The 23,192-nt window shown below is 47.5% G+C and overlaps 1 protein-coding gene across 1 annotated transcript; it reads right to left on the bottom strand.

Annotated features, from left to right (window-relative positions):
* Window positions 1–19,556: 19,556 nt before the first annotated feature.
* On the bottom strand, window positions 19,557–20,726 carry LOC138836803 (forkhead box protein D4-like 1). The gene has a single exon (XM_070035434.1). It carries the CDS (start codon window positions 20,724–20,726, stop codon window positions 19,557–19,559), a length of 1,170 nt encoding a protein of 389 aa, XP_069891535.1.
* Between the last annotated feature and the right edge of the window lie 2,466 nt (window positions 20,727–23,192).

Genomic DNA, 23,192 nt, shown 5'->3' with positions numbered 1-23,192 from the left:
TTAATATAATTTTTTCCCAAGTCTTTCTATTTCCTTACGAATGGTACAATATCATTCTTTATGACAGAAGCATAGAATTCCATTGTGTATATATGCCACATTTTCTTGATGCATTCGTCCATTGAGGGACAGCTAGCTATGCGCATATGATTATTTAAAATGATATTTATTGAAATGAACTCCAAGAAATGGGGACATTTTTTTTCCTTTGTTGCTGTTTTTTGTCTTCTGTACCTTTTGTTTGTAAGTTTATCTGCTTGGGAGAGTATAAGGAGAACAGAAATGTACTCTTTTGTTGACTTATATAACTGTAACCCCTCTGCGCATCACCTTTACAGAAACAAAAGAATAAAACATTTTCTTACTTAAGAAAATACACTATAAAGAGAATAAACTGAGCCAGGCGCTGGTGGCTCATGCCTGTAATCCTACTCAGGAGGCTGAGATCTGAGGGTTGCCGTTCAAAGCCAGCCCAGAGAGGAAACTCTGTGAGACTCTTATCTCCAATAAACCACTCAGCAAACCAGAAGTGGCACTGTGGCTCCAGTGATAGAGCGCTAGCCTTGAGCTGAAGAGCTGAGGGACAGTGCCCAGGCCCAGAGTTCAAGCCCCACGAGCGACAAAAATAAAATAAACTGTTTGTGTTTAGTGGGTGAAAAACAAAATAAAGTCTAATTATTGCACCAAACATGTGACAGAAGGAAATTAAGTCCACCAACTCTCTTCTAGATTACTCCAGACCAAAGCTACTGCATTTTCATTTGCCAGGAAAAAAAAATGGCCCAGATATGCTATGCAGGGGATGTTGGATAGTGTCCTCCTCTTACGAGTGCTGCAGAATCTTAGTTTGATGGGCACTGGAGGAAAAGGAGGATCATTAATTATACCAGCTGCTGACTAACTCAGTACTCCTTGAGAGAGAAAAACAATCAGCCCCATGCCTCTGACTCTTATAAAAATAAGCCCTGCAAAACACACGGGGTGGCAATTTTGGGTTTGTTTTGTTCTTGAGGCAGGGTTTTGGCTATGGAGCCCAGGCTGGCTTCCAGTTCCCAATCCTCTTACTTCAGCCTCCTGAGTGCTGGGATTACAGATGTGTGCAATAAACACCCAGCGCGGTGAGACTCATCACTAAATGGGACACACGTTCTCTAAGCAGTGAGTTCCTTGGAGAAACGACGTTCATATTGCCTACCCCTCCTAGACCGCTGGAGCTAAGGTCTTGAACTCAGTCAGCTGTTGTTTATAGTGTTCTGGGATGAAAATGAAGGTTAAAAATAAAGAGGCCTCCAGGGGCCAGTGATTTAAGGAAGAAGGCTGTGAAAGAAAAGGAAATAAACCTATCTGATGATAATGAAATATATATATATGTATGTATATATATATAAGCACATGCAAACACACAAATTAAAAACAACTTCCAGCTGGATCACAGCGGTACACTCTTGTAATCCTGGCTAGTGGGGAGGCAGAGAGTGGGAGGATGGTGATTTGAGGCCAGCCTGGGCAAAAAGTTCTTGAGAACCCTTCTCAACCAATACAAATCTGGATAGGGTGATGTAGGTGTGACATCCTAGCTCTGCAGGAAATGCAAACAGGAGGATGGTTGTTCAGGACAACACGGGGAGGAAAAAAGTGGACCCTGTGCAAAATGTAACCAAAGCAAAATGAGCTGGAGGCCCACAGTGCATCAGCTTCGGAAAGAGGAATTCAAACACACACACAAAATGCTGGTATGTACACATGCAATTGGCCAGTAACGGTATCTCCTGATTAGCCCGTAAGGCAAACCTTCCTCTCATTTTTCTCCTTTACCTATACCATTCCAGGCTCCTCTATTGCCTGCCCCCTCACTTTTTTTTTAAACTTCTTTAAAATACAAATGATGATCTCACATTGTGAAGTTTGGAGTCCTCATCCGCATCTCCCTTCGTTCCTCATTTGCATCATCAGCTGTCACGCTGCTGGCCGTGTTCAGACCTTACCGTTTCCCTTTCAGCTGCAAGCAGACCAACCCCTATGCACCAGGCATCCAAAAACACTTCCACTTTTGTTGCGTCTGAGCAGAATCTCAGGTTTGCAAACCCACGTGAGGTACCTGAATGTATTCTGTGGGAAGAGAGTCTCTGGTAAAGAAGAACGCTGATGCTATGCATCTCTATCAGATCATTACCCTCTATGAATGCACAGCCCTGATGTTCATGTAAAAAAATGGTCGAACAGCGCCACTTACAGCAAGGAGCTGGTAAGTGCACCAGAGCCACACAACGTCAGTAAAAAAGCAAGCTGGCCACTGGCTTTGTCACCCTTCCCCTTTTCTCTGCTTGGATCCTGACAGGAAGCCAGGACAATTAACTTGTCCTCACTCAAAGGAAATATACAGATTCCAATATACACTGAGTGATGAGTGTTCATCTCAGGCCCTCCTGAACAACAGGAAAGGAATCTCAACTGAGCTAAATGACTTTTCCAAGACTTCCAATAATAAACAATCTGCCTTACACCTGGTGGATGTAAATAAAGCATTTCTCCCCCTGAAAACTCAAAGGAAACCCAGGCTTTAGGAATGGCTTCTCCTAACATCTAATTAGCTTGCTTTCAGATTTCTCAAGTTGAAAAGACCTACATCACTGACACTTGCTCCTCAGGGATCATCCACAAAGGCAGACTTTCCTTCTCAAACAGCACTACATCCATCAGGCCCCCCAGCCTTTTTCTGGCTTGCACATGGTTAATGTAAGGGAAAACTTGGACCTCCATCCACGCAGCATGCTTCAAAGCAAGCATGGAAGCTTGCTTTGAGAATCCTGAGCCACGCTTCTGTGTGCAGGAAAACCAAGCAATCATGGCCGCCATTAAATTCCCTAGACTTTACTCAAGAATGCAAATCTTAGCTAAGTAAATCCTAGCCACTTAGGAGGCTGAGATCAGGAGGATTTCAGTTCTAGCCAGCCCACCCAAGCAAAAAGCTAGTGAAACATCTTCCCAACCAATAGCTAGGCACAGTGGCACACAGCTGACATCCCAGCTACGTAGAAAACATAAATAACAGGAATCCAATTCAGGCAGGCCCAGGTATAAATGCAAGACCCTATTCAAAATATGACACGAACCAAGGGAGTCAGGAATGGCTCAAGAAGTAGAGTGCCTACCTTACAGGTATAAGGCACTAAGTTCAAATTCTAGTACTTATCAAAAAAGGGAAGGGGAAAATAATAGACATCTTTGTCCTTCTATAGATGTGTGTTGGTAAAAGATGGGCAGTTTGTTTCCTTTTTATTTGGCTCCATTATTAAAATGCATCAAACCATGACTCCACAATCTTCATATTGTTTGGGAAAAATCCAAAGAGAAGAACTAGCATTGTTGCTAAGTTCAAATGAAATCTTTTATTTCTTAATGCAGCTATTCCTCAAGTGCTAACATTGGACAAGACCATGAATTCTGAATGGGTAAGAAAATCCAATTTTTAATTATATTTTTATTATCTAAGTAGTTGAACAAAAAGGTTACAGTTAAAATGTCTTGATCCTCCAGTTTTACCCAAGGGCTATGTTTGCCTGGCTTTTTTTTTTAGCTCAGATAGAAACATCTTAAATTAAAAGCACAGGTGTTTACTTCATGAGTTCTTGTCTTCCTGAGATTCTATGGACATAAATGGTTATCTTTTCTCCCAAATGCTAGTAGCCAAAACAATATAATGTGGTAGAATATTCACACCATAATAACATATGTCTCATTCCACAAGTGCTGTATTTCCTAGACTTGAATTGTTCCCATTCTACTTTGATGATATTGTTCTATTTACTTAATGTTTTCTTTAAATAGCCTTTCTTTCTAAATTTAAAACCATATTTTATTTTTATTCTTAATAAAGTCATATATATATGTGTATATATACATAAACACACACACATATATATATATATATATATTGTGTGTGTGTGTGTGTGTGTGCATGTGTGTCAGTTCTGGGGGCATGAACTCATTGAACTCAGGGTCTGGGCGCTGTCCCTTAGCTATTTTGCTCAAGGATTGAGCTCTACCACATGAGTTACCACTCCAGTTTTAACTTTTGGTGGTTAACTGGAGATAAGAGTCTTACAGACTTTCCTGCCCAGGCTGACTTTGAACCACAGTCCTCAGATCTCAGCCTCTTGAATAGATAGGACTACAGGTGTGCACCACTGGCACTCAGACTTAAAACCAGGTCCTTTAAAAGGATGTTGCTTTTTTTTAATCACTCTGGTACTATAAGTTGAAAGCCAGTGTCACTTGCTCTGAAGGATAAAAACAACAAATCTATGATACTTAAAATTCTCAAATGTTGTCTACACAGTCTGATACTCGTGGGGCATAGGAACACGCTTTAGGAAACAATCTTGTATGGCGCACTGTCTTCTTGATATCTCTACAAGTTAGGGAGGCAGAACAAAACCTAGGGTCAAAGATTGAAGAAGACAGCCTAGGTAGCGCTGCAGGAAGATGAATGTTGACTAGCACAACTGAACTGCTGACCCTCAGCTCTCCAGATCCTGCATCTCCAGCTCGTTAGCAGTGCAGAGGTACTAGCATCCCTTAGATGATAGGGATTTAGAAGAAGGCAGAACTTCCCAGTCACTCAGCAGTGTAGAAATGTCAAAACGATAAGGATTACCGCTTAGCTGCTAAATTAATTAGAGTGGATGGCACAAGGATTCGAATTCCAGCAACGTCCCACAAGCTTGCGGGTAGCAGCAAGGCGGACTGGCTCATACACCAGCCCATCCTCTGTGCTGCTCAGAAGGTAACAGAGAAAGAGGCCATGGGAGATTTTACAAGCTGCACACAATGCACACCACAATCACATCACAAACCCCAGGGAGACGAAAGATAGAGCCTTGAGCATGGTTGAACATCCCTTCCGGTCTCAGCTCCACAAAGGAAATTGCAAAGGCAAGGTGGAGAAGCCAAATGGAACCAGTAATCACAACAGACTCTAGCTCCCACTTCCACTTCCGCTTCCGCTTCCGGAGTGGATGAATCCAGGGATGCAGGACACTGAATGAGATCCAGGGTCTTAAGCACAATGTCAAAATCTTTAATGACAGAGTCACACACACACACACACACACACACACACACACACACACACCTTAAAATACAGTGACAAAGAAAATTCACAATCCTGCCACTATACATATAGTTATACCTAAACATTTGAAAATCAGCAACTGAAAAATCCTAGGAGACTAACCTATCCAACCAAAAACAAACTGCAAGAGAAGCATGAACAACATGAAGCATGTTGTTCAACTACTGACAGGTCACTGAAGAAATAAGAGGAAATAAAAAACAAAATTCCCAGAACCTAATGAAAAGGAAAGGCTCGCTTACCTTTGTGCAAAGGTAATAAAAATGATCAAAGAAAAAGGCATAGCTATAGGTGCCTACATAAAATTTAAGAAAAAAATGTAAGCAGAGCAATCACACAGGTATGCAACAGTGACTCATGCCTGGAACCCTAGCTACTCAAGAGGCTGAGCTGGAGTTCAAAGACAATCTGGGCAGAAAAGTCCATGAGACTCTTAGCTCCTATTAAAATCAAAAAGCTGGAAGTATTGTTATGGCTCAAAGTGGTAAAGCTTTAACCAAAAAAATCTCAGGGACAATGCTCAGGCTCTGAGTTCAAACCCTAGGACTAGAAAAAATTTAAATTTAAATTTAAAAAATACAGAAGTGTCAAACAAATACCCTAGGAATGTACATCACGTTCCCAGAAAAGCAAGAAAAAGCCAAACATAAAATCAGCAGATGGAAATAAATAATAAACGTTGGAGCAGAAACTAATGGAATGGAGGAATGTAGCAGGTTATAAAATCAATATAGAAAAATGAATGGAACTAGGTGAAACAAGCTAAGTTCAGAAAAGGAAATATCACACATTTTTCACTCATGTGTGAAATCTAGACCTAAAAGGTCTACATAATCATAGATAGATCCATAGGTATACATACACATGGTTATATATATGCATATATGTGTGGTTTTATATATAATGTAATTATAAATATGGGACTGTTGGGGGGGATAAGAGAGAGAGAAGAGGGTGGAAGAGAAAGTGATGGCGATGAATATTGAAACACCTCACGTCTGTGTATGAAAACATCATAAGGGATCTTACTGCAAATTATTGAGCAATGGGGGAAAGGGGAAAGCGAGAACAATAAGTTATTCTGATTAAAAAATAATGCATGTCAGAAATCCCATGGTGAAAACTCTTGGTACAATTAATGTACACTTTTGAAAAATGCATGACAGGAAAGTAAAACAAGTGCCAGTGCAGGGGTAGGTGAGGGGAAATGGAGAGAAGGGAGGGTGAATATGACTGATGTACTTTATATACATATAAGCATGCAGAACAATGAAACCTGTGGCAATTGTTCTGTGAAAGAGATGGGAAGATAAGGAAGTGTGATGGGAAGAGTTGGGTAAAAACGGTATTATTGTATGCTCGTTTAGAAGTGTCCCCGTGGAACATCTCCTCCCCACCCACAGCTAATATGTGCTAATGTTTTAAATCTATCTATCTATCTATCTATCTATCTATCTATCTATCTATCTATCTATCTATCTATCTATCTATCTTGTGCTAGTCCTGAGGTTTGAACTCAGGGACCTGGCCACTGTCTTGAGCTTTTTTTGTTTAAGGCTTGAGCTCTACCACTTAAGCCACAGCTCCACTTCTGGCTTTTTTTGGTGGTTAATTGGAAATAAGAACCTCATGGACTGTAATCCTAGCTAGTCAGGAGGCTGAGATCAGAGGATCGTGGTTCAAAGCCAGTCTGGGCAGAGAAATCAGACTCTTATCTCCAATTAACCACCAAAAGGTCAAAAGTGGAGTGGTAGCTCATGTGGTAGAACTCCAGTCTTGAGCAAAAAAAGTAAAAGGATAGTGACTGGACCCTGAGCTCAAGCCCCAATTTCAGCAGAGAGGGGGGGAGGGAGGAAGGGAGGAGGAGGAGGGGGAGGGGGAGGGGAGGGGGAGGGGAGGGAAGAGGGAGGGGTAGGGGGTAGGGGGTAGGGGAGGGGGAGGGGGAGGAGGAGGAGGAGGAGGAGGAGGAGGAGGAGGAGGAGGAGGAGGAGGAGGAGGAGGAGGAGGAGGAGGAGGAGGAGGAGGAGGAGGAGGAGGAGGAGGAGGAAAAACACTTCAGACCTCTGAGCTATCATTATCCATCTATGCAAAAGTCTTCTTTGGTTTTTGTTTTGATTTCTCCCTCTTTTATTTATTTTTTGATGCCAGCCCTGGGGCTTGAACTCAGGGCCTGGGCGCTGTCCCTCAGCTCTTCAGCTCAAGGCTAGCACTCTACCACTTGAGCCACAGTGCCACTTCCAGCTTTTTCGGTTTATGTGGTACTAAGGAATTGAACTCAGGGTTTCATGCATGCTAGGCAAGCACTCTACCACTAAGCCACATTCCCAGCCAGACCGACCTCATGATTTTTAAGACCTAGCCATGGCACTATGTGTCCATGGAACATGCACTCACTGCATTTTACTTATTCAGAAGATGTCTCTACACATCTGGCCTTCACAATGAAATCAGTGTGCGCATTTAGAACTGAGACTCTTCATTGGAATTAATCAGACATCCAATGCATAGATTCTTCCTTTAGGACTGTGACTAATTCCCTCGGCTCCATTTGTGCAGGTGCCCTGGCTGGCATCACAGGTGTCTTTTTCTTTTTCTTCTTCTTCTTTTTGCCAGTCCTGTGGCTTGAACTTAGGGCCTGAGCCTCTTTGTGTCCAAGCTTAGCACTCTATCACCTGAGCCACAGCACCACTTCCGGGGTTTTCTGAGTAATTTATTGGAGATAAAAGTCTCTCAGACTTTACTATGTGGACTGGCTTTGAACCATGGTCCTCAGATCTCAGCCTTCTGAGTGATCCACCAGCGCCCTGCATCACAGGTGTCTTTAAGAAGAGAACTTGTCATTTGATTCTCTCACAGTCTCTCTCTCTCTTTCTCTCTCTTCCTGTCTCTCTCTCTCTTCCTCTGTCTCTCTCTGTCTCTCTGTGTATCTCTCATTCCCTCTTTCTTCCCTCTCCTCTCCTCCATCTTTCTTCTTCCTTCCCCTTTCCTCTTTTCCCCCTCCTCCACCTTCTTCTCTTTCTTTCTTTCTCTCTATCTTTCCATTTTTCCCCTGAAGTTCTTGCCAAAAGAAAGCATAGAGTTAGACTACTCCAGAAAAGTTATCTGTTTGATTTAATGTGTCCTTACTTAAGATATTCCAACCTATAGAAAAGTATTTTTAAAAAGCAAGAAAAGTTACCTCAATCTTGGACGAAAGTTTTTGAATTAAAATGAAAAAAAAAAAGTGAAACTGCTTCTCAGAGTTTCCTGTTCTTACTCCCTGCTTGTTTTGCAGATGTGAGTCATAAATCCAAAAGCAACCCCCTGTAAGGACAGGCTTTGGCTCATGGAGAAACCCTAAATTAACACGTATAATGTCCACATGTACGGGAGATAAAAGGAGGCTTCGTTGGGCATGTTACCAGAACAACCTTTCAAAATATGTGAACCGATATTTCTTATAAGTCTATACCCCATAAAATGATATATTTATATATATGATCTATAAGATACCAAGATAAAAATTTAAATGTAAAGACTGTGCTCCTTGGCTTCTGAGATGAATACTTCATAAATCTTTAGTAGTAAAATATTGGAAAAAATGAACAGACATTAAGTATTTATGTCAAACCAGGCGCTGTATTACACATCACCTATCATCAAATGTGTTTTCCCATTTAACCCTCCGACATCTACAAAATAGATCTTTCACATCCTGCTTTAAGGATGAAAGTCCTGATTCTGAGAGATAAGAAAAGGAAAACTAGAATCCCTTCGTTGCAAGATTAAGTCATTCCCACAAGAAAACAAAAAAGATTCTTGTATCTCTCTTCCTCTAAAGACATCCCTTTAACTTGCTTTCCTCTCAAGAATCTGTCCTTTCTCTTCTTTCCTTCCTTGTAGGTCTTCAATGTACATCTGGAAGATTCTGTCTGTGGTCTTAGAGAACTCACAATAGTCTCCAAACTCACCTAACCAAAGCCTATTTTACAATGAAGTGTTTTATAAGGGAGTGTAAAGTGGCTGAAAACTATATTCAAAGTAAACAAACCAGATGTTATATATACTTGAGCACTATCAAAAAGTCCTAAGTGGAGCTGGGCACTGGTGGCTCAGGCCTGAAATCCTAGCTTAATCAGGAGACTGAAATCTGAGGATTATGGTTCAAAGTCAGCCTAGGCAGGAAAGTCCAGGAAACTCTTGTCTCCAATAAACCACTTAGAAAAAGCCAGAAGTGGCCGCTCTGGCTTAAGCAGGGCCAGCTTTGAGCAAAAGCAGCTCAGGGACAGCACCCACGCCTTGAATTGAATCCTCAGAACTGGAGGAAAAAAATCCTGTCTATCTGTACATCTTCTGACTATGACTAGTAACAGTGAAATCCTGAAATTGGCCTATGGTCTTCAGGATCCTGAGCTGCGTTCTTTCTCAGACTGTCTAGTGTTTCTTTTCTATTCTTTTTTTTTTTTTTTTATCTTCAAGGAGACCATCTAATGCTGCTGTCCTGCCCCAGACCCCTCTCTGTGTCTCCCACCTAAGCCTCCTTGTGCTGATCTCCAATCTGGTTTGGATGTTCCTCCTTCTTGCAAGGTCCACTCACCACTCAGAATATGTCATCTTAGTAATAAGGCCCCTCCTAATGTATCCCAAAGTCAGGTACTACCCAGGGGGCAGGTCTTATGGAGAGAGACACACATATCCAGAATGCCAAGCAGAATCACAATGACACGAGGAGAAATCTAGAACTCAGCTTCCATGCCTGGAACTCAACCTTCTCCCAAAGCCGCACTTTCTTACCCTACAGCTGGCCTCAAACACATATTTCCCTGTGTCAGCCTTCTGAGTGCTGGAATTATAGGCATGTACCACCACAGCTGGCTTGCTGATCTTTTTTTTCCCCCAAAACACCAAACCCCAGAAAGAGAAAGAAAACGGGTGAAGAATTATCAACAAAAGAAGTCCACAAAATATTAAAAGCTAAAAATGAATGAGCAGTAAAAGGTCCTAGTCAGCCAGAGAATTGAGCTTAGAAAGGGATTTTTATTACAGAGATCCCATAATAAGAAACTTCAGACACTATGATTTTCAACTATGGATGCTACATTATCAGAAGCCTTGTTCAGATGAAAGCTGATTGCCAATTTTCTCTTTCACCTACTCAACCCAAACATCTTGATTATGTTTTGTCACTGACTCCACCATCTTCTAACTTAAACAGATGTGTCTTTGGGTAGCAGAACATCTTTAAGCCCTTAAATTCTAGTGACTTCAGCGTGTGTGTGTGTGTGTGTGTGTGTGTGTGTGTGTGTGTGTGTGTGTGTGTGTGTGTGTGTGTGTGTGTGTGTGTGTAGTGCTTAGTAGGCTTGTTCTCAAATCCCCAACTTCTCACTAAAGACCTCTGCCCTAAGTCCCTCTGGGTCCTGTGTAAACTCTGAAGTGAGTTCTGGGGGCTCAACCACACTTTCTTTGAATTTTCCTCACGTGAACAGCCTTGTTCCTTTATTTATTTATTTAGTCTGTTGTTGGGCTTGAACTTAGGGCCTGAGTGCTATCCCTGAGCTTTACTCAAGGCTAGTGCTCTGCCACTTGAACCACAGCGCCACTTCCAGTTTTCTGGTAGTTTATTGGTGATAAGAATCTCACGGACTTTCCTGCCTGGCTGGCTTTGAACTGTGATCCTCAGATCTCAGTCTCCTGAGTAGCTAAGATTACAGGTGTGAGCCACCCGTGCCTTGTTCGACTCTGTCATCTGAAAAATATCCTCCCATCCACTCTGATGAAACATTCCCTTGTTCTTGTTTGTTTTGCTCGAGTTGAAAACTCCTTCCTCAAGCTTGTTCTCCCAAATTGTCTCCTCTGGTTCTTCCTGGTTACCACAGGAAAAGGGTCTGGCAGTACCATTCAGGTCAAGTGGAGGACAGTGTTTGCTTTCTGAGATAACACGGCTGTGGTATGCCAACAAGGAGAGAATTTAGCCTAGACAGGGTCTAGGGAAGCTAGAGGTCTAGAAACCCAACATGTCTGACAGATAGTTTCCTCAGACACCCAAAACCCCAAGAAAAGTTACTGCTGGTCACCAGGTTGCCTGACAGAGGCCTAATCTGCTGCTGAGGACACAGCTAAGTGAGCAGGAGGCCAGGAGCACTGCTTTGCACAGAAGGCAAAGGCACAAACTGACATTGATGGAGGGTGATCTGAGCCCCAACTTTTTCCCAACCGCTCTTGGTGAGTGTTGCAGAAGGTAGTGAAAAAGACCAGGAGTTTCAAATGCATCCCCTTGGTATTGAAGCCCAAATATGACAATTAATACTTGCTTGATCTTATTTAATCCTGGATCTCAAATTCCTCAAGTGTGAAGCAGAGATGGTAATAGCAATCTGATATGGATGGGTCTAAAATTTTAAACAATACAGGTAAAAATCCTCAGTACCATGCTCACTACATTGAGCTCCTTGAAAAATTATTACTATTTATTATTATTCTTATTAATTACTTGAGTAAAGGTACATTTCACTTTCATGTGAAAGTTAGTCTTAAGACCAAGGTCAAGATTATTCTCAACAATATCTTAAAATGATCTCATGTATTTAAATTATCTCGCTTTCACTGAGACCCCATATTTCTGGTCTCATGAGATAAGGCAAAAAAAGAAAAGTTATAGAGGCAGAATTTACCAATTAGTTTCCTTCTCTCTGATTTCTAAAGGAGATTAAGATCTTCGAGGGACCTAGTAGGAAGAGTTCTGTGCAAAATGTGCTCTGATTGGAGGGATACACTGGCCGTACATGGAAAACAAGTTAGAATTGCCTGAATTAGAGCTCAGCATCAGAATATTCTTCAGAGCTCTCTATGGCTCTCATGTGCAACCATGATGGAAAACCCCCAGTCGTCTTAGGTTTTGTTATTGTTGTTATTTGGTGAACACCAGGGTCTGAACTCAGGACCCTTGTGCTTGCTCAGCTAGCACTCTACCACTTGAGCCACGCCTCCTGCCCTTCTTTTTACTGGTTATTTTGGAGAGTCTATCAAACTTTTCTGTCCAGGCTGGCCTTTAACCATGATCCTCCTGATCTCAGCCACTCCAATAGCTAGAATGACAAAGTGTGAGCCACCGTTGTCCAGCAACCTGTTTTGTTTTTAAAACCACCTGCCTGCTCAGATAGAGGATATGAATTTGCTCATTTAAATTTTTGAAATTTCTTCTAAACGCAACCATTTAAGTGTCAACAGTGTGGCTGCTCATCACTTTCTGACAAGTGGCAAGGAACCTGATACAAAAGGCTTTGGTCAAAATCAGAAGTCTTGAGGAAGCAAGAAGCAAGCAGAAGCAAACAGGTGTCTCCAGGTGACATAATCATCTACAACCACTGTCACTAACCAAATGTCATGCCTGGGGTTTGATCCAGGGTCTCCAGCAGTCATGGCTGGGCTCTGCACGTCACGAATTCAAGTCCATGTCGGCATTGAAACCGCATCTACATCTATCTCCTGTACCACACCTCTGCCTGAGTTATCACAGGGAAATTCCTGAATCTCAGCCCTGCTTCATAAATCCTCCAGAAAGCCACCATCTAGGACCATCCCACAGAAGGGGAAATTATTGTTTGTGAGACTCACCATCCCCAAGCCGGAAGCCAGCACACTGTACTGCATGGTTTCCTTCCGGCTTTGAGGCCGTTTCCAGGTTAATGATGAACCTGCCCCCTCACAGCCCAGTCTATTGACATGAGCAGATTGTCCTCCTCTTCTTGGTTCTCATGAACAGAATCCTTGACTAATCCTCCACCCACAGCATAGGGCTGATTTCACAAGCTGTTATTCCAGCTGCCGACGCCAACATCTGCTCTCGATTTACTCACGGAACACCTTCAATATGCACGACGTTGTGTTGTCACGCTTCACCCTGCTCAGCTCCTTGGGCCCCTCTGCCCCCAACTGTATCTGCACACATCTCTTCTGCCCGTGGTTGATCTGTCCACCTGCCCTCCAGATCCCAGACTCCTGGGAGCAGATGCCATCAATTACTTATTCTCAGTCTGGAATCTTTCATTTCTCCATCCCTAGGGCTCTTGTATTTATTCAACATAGTATCATGTTTAAACCTCTCCCATTGGGGGGAAAAATCCTGCCTTTAACCCTGGCTCCTTCTCTAGCTTCATATATCAAAACGGTCTGTAATCTTCCTTGCAACTATTTCCTTTATGAACAAGACTGATTGGTCACACACACACACACACACACACACACACACACACACACACACACACACACACACACACACACATACATGCACACACTGCCCCTTTATGTCCTCCCTGGTGACTCGGGATATGACTATATTAGGAAATAGAGTTATTGGAGATACAATTAAAAATGTCCCCCTAATCTGCTGTGACTGGTGTTCTAATAAGAAGAGAAGAGCCACAGACACGCACACAGGGAGCATTCCACGTGATGGAGCCAGAGTCGAGGGTGATGCATTTCCAAGGCAAGGCATGCCAAGGCTTGCATAACACCAGAAGCTTAGGAAAGGCTAGATCCTTCCCCAAGGCTTCCAGGTGGAGCATGGCACTGCCAACATTAGAGAATCATGAGACTTGGTGACTACCATTTTCCTTGTCATTCTAAGACTCTTCTATGTAAGCTGCTAGAGCTATGGCCAGTCCATTCTGTGTGACAGTACTGAGGGGTGATCTCATCGTGCTGTCCCTTAGCTTTTTTCCACTCACGGCTAGCACTCTACCAGTTAAGCCATACCTTCATTTCTGGCTTTTGGGTAGTTAATTGGAGATAAGAATTTGACAGTCCAGGCTGGCTTTGAGCTTTGATCCTCAGATCTCAGTCTCCTGAGTAGCTATGATTACAGGCATAAGCCACCAGTGCTTGGCTTTCCAGTCTATTTTATGTGGCTTCTGATACATGTCACTTATTCTTTGTTGATGCTCCTTCAGTCACCTCATGCTCCAGCCCAGCCTCCACTCCATCTCTCTGGGAGGGGAGACCCTACAATTCCTTCCCAGACACTTTCCTTTTTTTCCTTCCTTCCTTCCTTCCTTCCTTCCTTCCTGCCTTCCTTCCTTCCTTCCTTCCTTCCTTCCTTCCTTCCTTCCTTCCTTCCTTCCTTCCCTCCCTCCCTCCCTCCCCTCCCCTCCCCCCCCCTCTCTCTCCCCCCCTCTCTTCTTTCTTTCTGGTACCCTCCAAGCAAATACTCTCTTATTCTCTTTTTAAATTTTAATTGCTTTAGTCTTGTTTTGGAGGTGATAACCAACGGGGGTTACCTTTACATAGGTCAGGTAGTAAATAGAGTTCCTTCCTTTTGTATTGTATCCTCTGTTCCCCCATTCTCTCCCATTCCCTTCCTCCCATTTCCATCCACAAGTTACGTGGTTCACTTTCATCAGTGTCCAGTGCAGCTAACGGGCTCCACTTCAGCACTTTTCACGCATTTTCCACTGAATCTGTGCCCTCCCCCACCTTTCCTCAGATGTGCACACGTGTATACCATATATGAGGCAAAGTATAGAGTCATCAGAAAACAAAAAGACAAATTAACAAAAGGTCCTTTGTTTCCTTATCTTGGGACCCAACCCCTTTTCTTGGGCCTTGGATAGCTTCTTCACTCCTTCAGATGGAATCTTTCTACAAGGCGCTAAAGCATGTAAACCTAGAGCTCTCCCAATCGTGTTTTATTTTGTATGATTTCCTATTATGTCATAGTTGCTTTTTCCCCTATGATGGCTTTGTATTTTCTCAAGGTAGCTACGGAAGAATCAGGTTCCCAGAATCTTTCTTCAGGGATGGATCTGGGTGAAGGTTGGCCACAGAGAGAGCTGTGCAATAACTGGAATGTAGAAGTGAGGCGGGAGCTGGGATGTCTGAGAAGTTCACACAGTCTCACTGCATGTCTGCCTCCCAGGCCTGCTCACAGCAGAACCCATTGCTCTCTGTGCTCCAGCTGATCTCAGCTCTTCAAGTCTGAGGCTGGCTGTGTACAGGTGCAGGTTTATGGCAGGGGGGGGTATCTTCTTCTGGTGGCTTTGTCAACATAAATAATCTGGGAGAGTCTCTAGAGTATAGTGATATTAGCTGGGCATGATGGCACATATCTTCAATGTTAGCACTTGGAGGCAGAGATGGGAAAATCGTAAATTTGTAGTTAGGCTACCTAGTGAATTCCAGGCCAGCTTGAGCTAAATTGTGAGCACGCGTTTAAAAAAGAAAGAAAGAAAGAGAGAGAGAGAGAGAGAGAGAGAGAGAGAGAGAGAGAGAGAGAGAGAGAGAGAGAGAGAGAGAGAGAGAGAGAGAGAGAGAGAAAAGAAAGGATATTGATATCTATTTGGCTTCTATATGATGACTTTCACTCAAACTATGCAGTCTTTGAGATGTTAGTACAGGTTCAAGGGACAATTATCCAGGAGGTAGTAGGACATTGAAAACCAGGACTCATGAAAGAGTGTTAGGCTGAAATGAGAAGAGCCGGCAATGGTACCAGGACCCTGCAGTTCATTAAGGAGCTGTGAGCTGTGCGATCAGCCAGGTGAATGCCCAGAAGAGCAGGGCTAGACATAGAATTGCAAAGGTGTGCCAAGAGAAACGTGGTGCTACTAAATTTTCCGAGCAGCATGGAGAGAGAGAAGCTGTAGAAGATGAACACAGTAGCATGATGCTTCAAGGAGGACAGAAGCAAGAAGCCTGTTTCCTGATGAGAGAAGGTTAGCAACGAATGTAGTATTCCCTCCCGATCTGCCGCTTCCAGCTCTACAGATTTAACTAACCATGCATGGAAAAATACTGGCATATGCTGTACTAAACACATACATCTTTCTTGTTGTCATTCCCTGAAAATATAGTATGGCCAATATTTACAACATGTTTAAATTGCAGTAAGTCCTAAAAGTAACCTGGGCGTGATTTTAAAGCATGTGGGAAGATAGGCCTACATTATATGACAACACAATGCCTTTTTATACAAGCTGCACATTGAGTTGTCTGTGGGAATCCAGGAATCTGGATCTGAATATATATGTGTGTATACACACACACACACACACACACACATACACACACACACACAGTTCTATTTAGTTCATGCCTAATGCAGGTGGGCTGGGGGATTTCTCTACTTTCTTTAAAAAAAATCACTGAAAAAACAACAGGCAATGCATATTCCCCTCTGGTAATGAGCTCCAACAGGTTCAAGGCACTGCCTAGATGAACACAGACACAGACAACAAAAGCAGAGGGTGCTGAGAAGCCAGGGTGAATGCTGGGCACTGATGCCACCCAGCCAGCATGACAATGGGCCACGATGCAGAGAAAGTTGAGCCATTAGGCACACAAGCCCATCAGCTGGGGTGATCTGGCAGCGCTGCCAGAGATGGCAGATGGGGAGACCCATGTCCTTCAATCCATGTTCTGGGCCCCTTATTCCCCCACTCTGGGGGAAACTGAAGTAGGACACCCGCCCTCTCCACTCTATCTCCCTGGTCACTGTCAGGAAATAAAACAAGATCTTTGGGGGCAAAATGGTGGTGGTTCCGAGAATGGGGGTGGGGTGGGCGTGGGAAGCCTAGGGGAGTTGCTACACTGAGGACGGTTTTCCAAAGCTGTTAAGCAATGCTGAGCATAATCAAAAGGTCCACTTAAAAGCGTTTACAGCCAGGCGATGGTGGCTCACGCCTGTAATCCTACCTAGCCACTCTGGAGGCTGAGATTCGAGGATCATGGTTCGAAACCAAGGAACGTCCTTGAGACTTTTGATCTCCAAGGAAGCCCCCGAATAACCGGAAGTGAGTCTGTGGTTCAAGCGGGAGTAAGCTTAGCCTGGAGCAAAACGAAAGTGTTTATCATGGCCAAGCAGGTACGTGCTTTAAAAAAGAAAAACAAGTTTTCGACGGTTTCGGGTTACAGAGAATTCAATGCGACGTCGGGGAACATCTACTGTTGGGAAAGGACGGTGCCTGGCTGAATGGGGTGGCCCAGCTCCCAAGGTCTCTCGGGGGGCGCAGGCCGGGAGGGTGGGGGCGGGGAGAGGACCGGGCCGAGGGGCGGGGGGCGCAGGCGGGCGCGGCGGGGCGGCGGAGGGGAGCGAGCGGCAGCGCGGGGAGGTGGGAAAGGGGTGCGCAGGACGCAGACCCGGGTCTGAGGTTTGATGTGTTTGCGGATCCCATCAGGGAGATCCGCTTCTTGAAGGGTCTCGTGGGCTTCCCTGCCCGGCCCGGGCTGGCTTGGAACCGCGATGCTCAGATCTCAGCCTCCCGAGGAGCCCGGCTGCCGCGCGCTCTCCTTTCTCCGCGCCGCCAGCGTCGGTGCAGCGCGCGCCCCGCGCCCCGCAGCCCCGCGCCCCGCGCCCCGCGCCCCGCAGCCCCGCGCCCCGCGCCCCGCAGCCCCGCGCCCCGCGCCCCGCGCCCCGCGCCCCGCGCCGACGGGAAGCCGGCCGGGCTGATTACGTTCGTGAGCATCCGCATCCTCACGAGGGGAAGGGCGAATCCCCGAGACCGGTTCTCCTCCCGCCCCTTCCCCTCCTCGCCCCAAGTTCCTGCCCTTCCCCTATGCCCAGGGCCCATGGGGTCGACCTGCACGGGTGGAAAATGACCCACGCCTTTTCGAGAATCTTCGAGGACACGAGGGTGTTTCCCCCCTCTCCCCCACTGCGGTGGTGAGCGCGAGCCCCGCTGAGCGCCCGGGCGCGGGATCCAGCACTGCGGCCCCGAACGCTGCGCCGCCCGGAGCCGCGCCTGGCACCGAGCGGGGCCGTGGGCGCTCGGAAGCCGGGCGCGGGGCGCGATCCCCGGCGCGGGGCGCGATCCCCGGCGCGGCGCGGCCCGGGCTGAGCTGGGCGGGCACTGCAGGCGGGTCCCACGGTCCGCGCCGTCGAAGGCACCTAACTGCGGACCGAAGTGTCCAGTCCCTGCCCCTTACTCGCCGCTGGGTCGGTGCTTGGGGCGGGGGCGGTGGGAAAGCGCTCGTTCGATGAGTTTTCCATTCGGGGAAAATGAAGAAGAGCTCGCGAGCCGCCCGGGGCACGTGCGCACAGGAGGAGTTGGATCCCGATGGATGGATGGATGGACGGACGGACGGATGGATGGACAGACGGATGCATGGACGGACGGACGGACGGATGGATGGGGGAGAAGTGGGAAATAAGCAGGACCCGTGTTTTCTGGGGCTGCGTTAGCCGCAGGGTTTGCTAAGCCCGACGCGGAGCCGGGGGCGCAAACCAGCGAGAGAGAAGCGGGAGCAGGATTGGAAGCGCACCTCTGGATCGGTCCCAAGGGTGGGGCCTGGAATCTTCTGGACTGTCCAGAAAAGCGCCCGAGCCAAGCCGGGGCGAGGGTCTCGGGTAGCAAGTCACGGCAGCAGGTAGCGGGGAAGAGGAAAGGGACCCAGTCTATTATTATTATTACTATTGTTATTATTATTAAATGCTTTCTTTTCCAGCGGTAGTTCAGGCTGCGGTGTGTGTTTCCCTCCCTGCCTGGCCTCCCTTTCCACAAAGTTCAGCGGAGGACAGACCTTTCTGAAATTATTTTACAGCAAAAAGAAACAAAAAAAGCTTTGAGGTTTTAGTGCTTTCGATACATACCCTTTTATTTGCCCTGCGTTCCCAATCATTATCCTTCTAGTTTATTAAAAAAACAAAAACAAAAAACAAAACCGTAGCTTTAGAAACGCAGAAAATTAGCCAAGTGTGATAGCGCACGCTTGTAACCCCAGTCCTGGGGGAGACGGGAGCAAAAGGCTCGGCCTCGGGAGACCAGACCCAGGGTGCATGCGGAGATCACTTAACTAAAAATGGAAAATAAATATTCTATTAATTTCCTCCAGTCCCTTTTCTTATTTGGATGTTTAGTAAATATAAGGTCTCCGGGTTGAAAGGCAATTTTTCCGCCTGGAGCACTCACAACCGTGTAGAAGTCATCCTGAAAACAAGTCGCTCCCAGTGTTGGTAACGAACATGGATCACATGAAGGCAAAGGTCGCAGGCCAGGAAAGAGTAAGTTTTAAAACCTGTTCCTCGGAGGCAGCGAATGAGCCCCTGGATTTAACGTTTTATTTGGCCTGCCCAGCCATGGCACAGGGCAGAAATCACCGTTTCCCATGTAAAACGCCGGCTTCAGGAGCCACCGGGTCAGCAACCTGGGAAGAAGAGGAGGGAAAACACCATTTTTGGGTTGATTTCTGCTTTGGCTGTTGAACAAGGGAGCAAAACCCCAAATACATATCCCACGCACGCTCGTGAAATTCCCTGGCCAAGTGCACAGGGGTGTGTGTGGGGGGGATGCCCAGGTCGGACGTGGAGATCTGATGCCGCCCTCCCTCCCCCGCGTGGGGGTCGCGTGTTCGGGAGCCCGCGCGCCACGGTTCCTCGACTCGGCTGCGGGCCATCAAGACGCACAGCAGGGCGGCCACCTGGGGGGAGGAGAGGGCGGGCGTGGAGGCGTCCTCAGAAGGCCGGCGGGGTCCCCGGTGCGCCCGCGGAGGCCGCCCGGGGTCCGCCCCGAGGGCAGCCTTTGCTGGGCGCGCGGCCGTCACCTCGCGGCTGCGGCTGCAGAATCGTGTGCGCCGCGATGGCAGCGGACAGGGGCAGGAAAGGGGCGGCAGCCTGGGGGTGCAGCAGGCCGGCCGGGCGCGGAAGCAGGGGGCAGCAGCTCCCCCAGGGAGCCGGGGACAGAGTCTGCGCGGCCCCGGTCCCCCTGCCGCCGTGGACTCCTCGCAGGATGCTCTCGATGCTGAAGGAGGGGCCTCCACCCGCCGGCGCGGACGCCCGGCTGGGGCTCTTCTCCCAGGGCAGGCATCCCAACGACGGCGGCCCGGCCGCTGACGGCAGGAGGGCGCCGCGGGTCGCCTCGGGCGCCCCCTCCGCTTTCCGGGGCGCCCCGGACAGCAGCAGGCAGCGCAGGGGCGGCGCGGGCAGCAGCGCGCCCCACGCGCGGCCGCCGGGAAGGGCGGCGAGGCCGCTGCCCGAGCCGGGCGGCGCGGAGGCCGGGGGTCGCAGCACCAGGCCCGCGGGGAGGAGGCCGGGCAGGGCGGCGGCGGGCGGCGGGAAGGGAGGGGCCGGAGGGTGGCGCTTGAAGCGTTTCCGGCGCCGGAGGAAGCTGCCGTTGGCGAACATGTCCTGGGAGGCCGGGTCCAGGCTCCAGTAGTGGCCCTTGCCCGGGTGGCCGGGCTCGCGGGGGATCTTGACGAAGCAGTCGTTGAGGGAGAGGTTGTGGCGGATGCTGTTCTGCCAGGCGGGGAACCTGCGGCGGTAGTAGGGGAAGCGGCCGCTGATGAAGGCGCAGATGCCGCGGAGCGTCAGGCGCTGCTGCGGGCTCTGCAGGATGGCCATGGTGATGAGCGCGATGTAGGAGTACGGGGGCTTGGCGGCCGGCGCGGCGGCCCCGGGGCCCGCGGCGCGCCCGCTCGGCGAGCGCAACCCGCCGCCGGGCTCCGACGGGCTCCTCGGCCCCGGGCACCGGGGGCTCCCCGCTCCTTCCTCCTCCTCCCCGTCGTCCTCCTCATCCTCTTCTCCCAGGACGTCGATCTCCCCGTCCTCCCCGTCGGAACTTCGGAGCCTGGGCGGCAGCAGCAGCAGCGGGGAGCGACGGCGCTCGGCCGTCGTGGGTACGTTCATGGTGGCGGCGGGAAGCGCAGGGACTCGGGGGGTGGGAGGCGGCCGATCACCGGGCCCACCTGGCCCTGTCGTTCGTTCCCGTTAGCCCTTCCCTTGCGATCGTTTCTTCTCCTTACCCACACCGCCCCGCCAAGGCCCGTGGCCTGGTCTGGGAGCCCCGATAGGATGGACGCCCCCCCCCACACCTTTATACGCTGCCCACCGCCCCCCACCCCACCTCCCAGCGGTGCCACTCCCCGCTGACGCGGCCCAATGGTGGAGGCGCGCGGTGCACCCCGCGGGAAGGGTGCTGGGGGGGCCCTCTTCCTGACACCCACCTGCTCACCCCCCCTCCCATTTGTCAGATAAAAAGCAACCAATTTCAGGCCACCTCCTCCGGGGGGCAGATCGCTCCCAGAATGTGGCTAGGGAGGAAAGGGCGACGGGTTTTCTTGGAAGAATGAGGAACAAGGATGGTTTCCTAGATGGCTCATCATCACCCGTTTTCATGGGTACGTTGTCCTCTTCCAGCATGGCGCCCCGAAGTCGCCCACCCCGTGCTGGAGATGGAGGCCAGGGCTCTGGGCCAGCACGCAAGGCAAGTGTTCAACCACGGGAGTCACACCTCAGCTTTGGTTTTAGGGATTTCTGAGACACCACCTCTTAACTTCGTCTGAGAACTTGTGCTTCTCCTGCCTCAGCCTCCAAGTAGGTACGATTGTTCCCACAACATATCCCACTCCAAGAGGAGGGCCTCCTGTGGTCCCCACTCACAAACTCCTTCAAGTCCTGTCCCAGACTCAAAAGGTTCAGGAAAGGTAGAAATGTCCTAAGATGTTCAGAGTGAAGTCACTCAAGGGAGCCCAAAGGCTTCCCCCAGTCCCTTTCAGCAGTGATGAATAAAAACGACCTTTATTGTCATTACCCTGTACCTATGCCTACAATAGACACCGCGAGCCAAGGTATTCACACTGCAATGATGTCTCATAGTCTCTTTTTCTTAATGGTCTTAACTAAAAACTCCCACAAAACAAAGGGATGCACTCTTACGGGTGTCTACCCTTTCCCTTCTCTCTCGTCCTTTTTTCCCTGTCATTCACTCTATATTTTCAGAACAAACCCTCCTTTAAAAAATCTTTACTTGCACAAAGAGGCTGCTAATTCAGCAGAGCAGTTTATGGATACAGTAGGTCTTGATCAATGTCACACCCTTCAGAATTCTCGCCTCTCCTTCCCAAACCCCCTTTTCTCAGTTTTCTTAATTTTGTGGGCATGCATTTTTTTAAACTGCAATGCCTTTCTGTTTTTCCCTTGATAGAAAGAACACTTCTGATAGGATGCTTGTACTCTAAGAATAAAACTTGACTCTTAAAGGAGGAAAGGGAGGGCCGCACTGTCACTGTCTAATCATGTGTCATCATTCAGTATCCACGCTGCTCAGCTGCACATGACACCATTCCTGTTAACACTGACTCACTTGAAATCCTTGAAGATTTTTTTTTATTGGCTTCATCAGACTTAGGGACTAATGAAGCAGTTCTGTGGAACGCAATTCAATTCATATAAACGGGAATTGTATGGAGGCATAGCACACAGTCAGAGTTTGAAACCCACCAACTTGGGGAAAATACAAGGCAACATCTGGCAAAATGTGGCATAAACCACTCAGCTACACAGGAAGCCTTCCGAATGTATTGGTAAAATGATGAATTTTCTGTGAGGCATCCGAAGCCAACCACCAGGGCACATGATCAAGACCTAGCTTCGTACTTGTGGGATTAAATGCAGCTGAAAGCAGCTAGCACCATTTGGGATCAAATGTGGAGAACAGCTTCCTGCAAGTCTTTTTGTTAAGACTTCTCTACTCCTGAGGTTTTACCCACTAAAGCTTTCCAGTTGTACACAGCTTGAAAGACCAGTAACACAAAGGTTTGAGCCTAATGGATTTGTGCTTGAATCCCAAATTTACCAGCGATAATTTGTATGATCTTCTAAACCAAGCTCCAGGAGGGCTGGGACAGGTGTCTTATTCAAGCTGGTACTCCCCAGAGAACCTGCTCAACATCCTCCCCCTCCCCCCCAATCCTGTCATCCCTTCCACCCTCACCTCTGCTGGAGAGGCATATTTTCTCAAGCAGACCAGGGAGCCCATTACCTGATACAGGCAGAATTGTTAAAGTTGTCCTAAAGTCAATTTCTATGGGAATTTGGGTATATTTACAAATGAAAGGATGTAAGGATGTGCTCAAAAAGAAATAAAATAACAATAAAAAGCCTACACTGACTTAGTTAATAGTGGCTAGGAGGTCCCACAGTCCAAAGCTGGGGTAACCTGTGAACAAGGACATAAAGCAACATTAGATTTTAACTCAAAAGTACAAAATACATATCGGTGAAATTTGTCTCTCCGTACGTAACTACTCAATGATTTCTTATCAATGTGAAAATCAAACTTGTGGCAGAAAAAAAAAATCTGAACTAAGGTAG

The sequence above is a fragment of the Dipodomys merriami genome, unplaced genomic scaffold (assembly GCF_024711535.1).
Source record: "Dipodomys merriami isolate MVZ:Mamm:240054 unplaced genomic scaffold, mDipMer1.0.p SCAF_26, whole genome shotgun sequence".
NCBI lineage: Eukaryota > Metazoa > Chordata > Mammalia > Rodentia > Heteromyidae > Dipodomys > Dipodomys merriami.
Note: the sequence above shows the minus strand (reverse complement) of the source record. Positions and strands in the feature narration are given on the sequence as shown.

Coding starts and splice junctions, on each gene's coding strand:
- LOC138836803 (XM_070035434.1), bottom strand. CDS start 20,726: ATGAACGTACCCACGACGGCCGAGCGCCGTCGCTCCCCGCTGCTGCTG.